Source organism: Penaeus monodon, chromosome 21 (assembly GCF_015228065.2).
Source record: "Penaeus monodon isolate SGIC_2016 chromosome 21, NSTDA_Pmon_1, whole genome shotgun sequence".
NCBI classification, from domain to species: Eukaryota; Metazoa; Arthropoda; class Malacostraca; order Decapoda; family Penaeidae; genus Penaeus; species Penaeus monodon.
Window position 1 is genome coordinate 26,458,475 of NC_051406.1, and position 892 is coordinate 26,459,366.

At 39.1% G+C, this 892-nt stretch overlaps 1 protein-coding gene across 1 annotated transcript in view; it reads left to right on the top strand.

The window, feature by feature from the left end:
* LOC119586385 (60S ribosomal protein L12-like) overlaps positions 1-892 on the top strand; it is a 4,777-nt gene that overhangs the window by 1,452 nt on the left and 2,433 nt on the right. Inside the window, exon 2 of the mRNA XM_037935104.1 lies at positions 581-835. Within this exon, the coding sequence (XP_037791032.1) occupies positions 581-835 (255 nt within the window). The remainder of the gene's footprint in view (positions 1-580; positions 836-892) is intronic.

The following is an 892-nucleotide window of genomic DNA, read 5'->3' on the forward strand; positions in this document are numbered from 1 at the left end:
TCATTTATGCATTGTCCTTGGCAATGTTAACCTATATGGGTAGTAGGGGGTGAGAGGAATTCTATACCACGTATATCACTGTCTTAGTGTATTCTGAATAATTGCCCATTGTTAATAGAATTCAGAAGCTTAATTGAAATTAATTAGCTATAAAGTAAAAGATGGCTATCATGCTCATGCTGCAAAGTAAAGCTTTTTGAATGTGATCATTAATAAGGGAACATCCTAAATCTAAATAATTTAACTTACCAAATGTGCAAGATTTGGCCATTTCCTGTGCTTGGTATAGGCTGGGTCAATTTTAGACATTAATTGAAAATCTTTTTGTACATTTGTTTATGCACAGTTAGACCACTTGAAGTCTTAACCTAGCTGCCTTGGGCAAACCAGCCCAAAGCAGTTCCAGTCTAATTGTATTTTGAAGCTTGTATTGAGACTTGTTTATTTATCCAGTAGTTCTAGTAAATTTTACTAATATTTATCCCAAAGAATGAAATTCAATTCAATTCTTGAAAGGTAAAATATGTTTCACTTAATTAATCTTTAACTGGTACTAATTACCATTTCTTCAACCCTTTAGTGTGTCTAAGATGTGTTGGCGGAGAAATGGCTGCCACCTCTTCCTTGGCCCCCAAGATCGGTCCCCTCGGTCTGTCCCCCAAGAAGGTGGGTGACGATATCATGAAGGCGACTGGTGATTGGAAAGGCCTGAAAGTGACTGTCAAGCTCATCATCCAAAACAGGCAAGCCCGAGTGGAGGTTGTCCCCTCAGCTGCTTCCCTAGTTATCAAGGCACTCAAGGAGCCCCCACGTGACCGCAAGAAGGTCAAGCACAGTGAGTTTTCCCATCAGTCAAGTCCTATTCTTGGTTGTAGGCACAATTTTTTTTTTT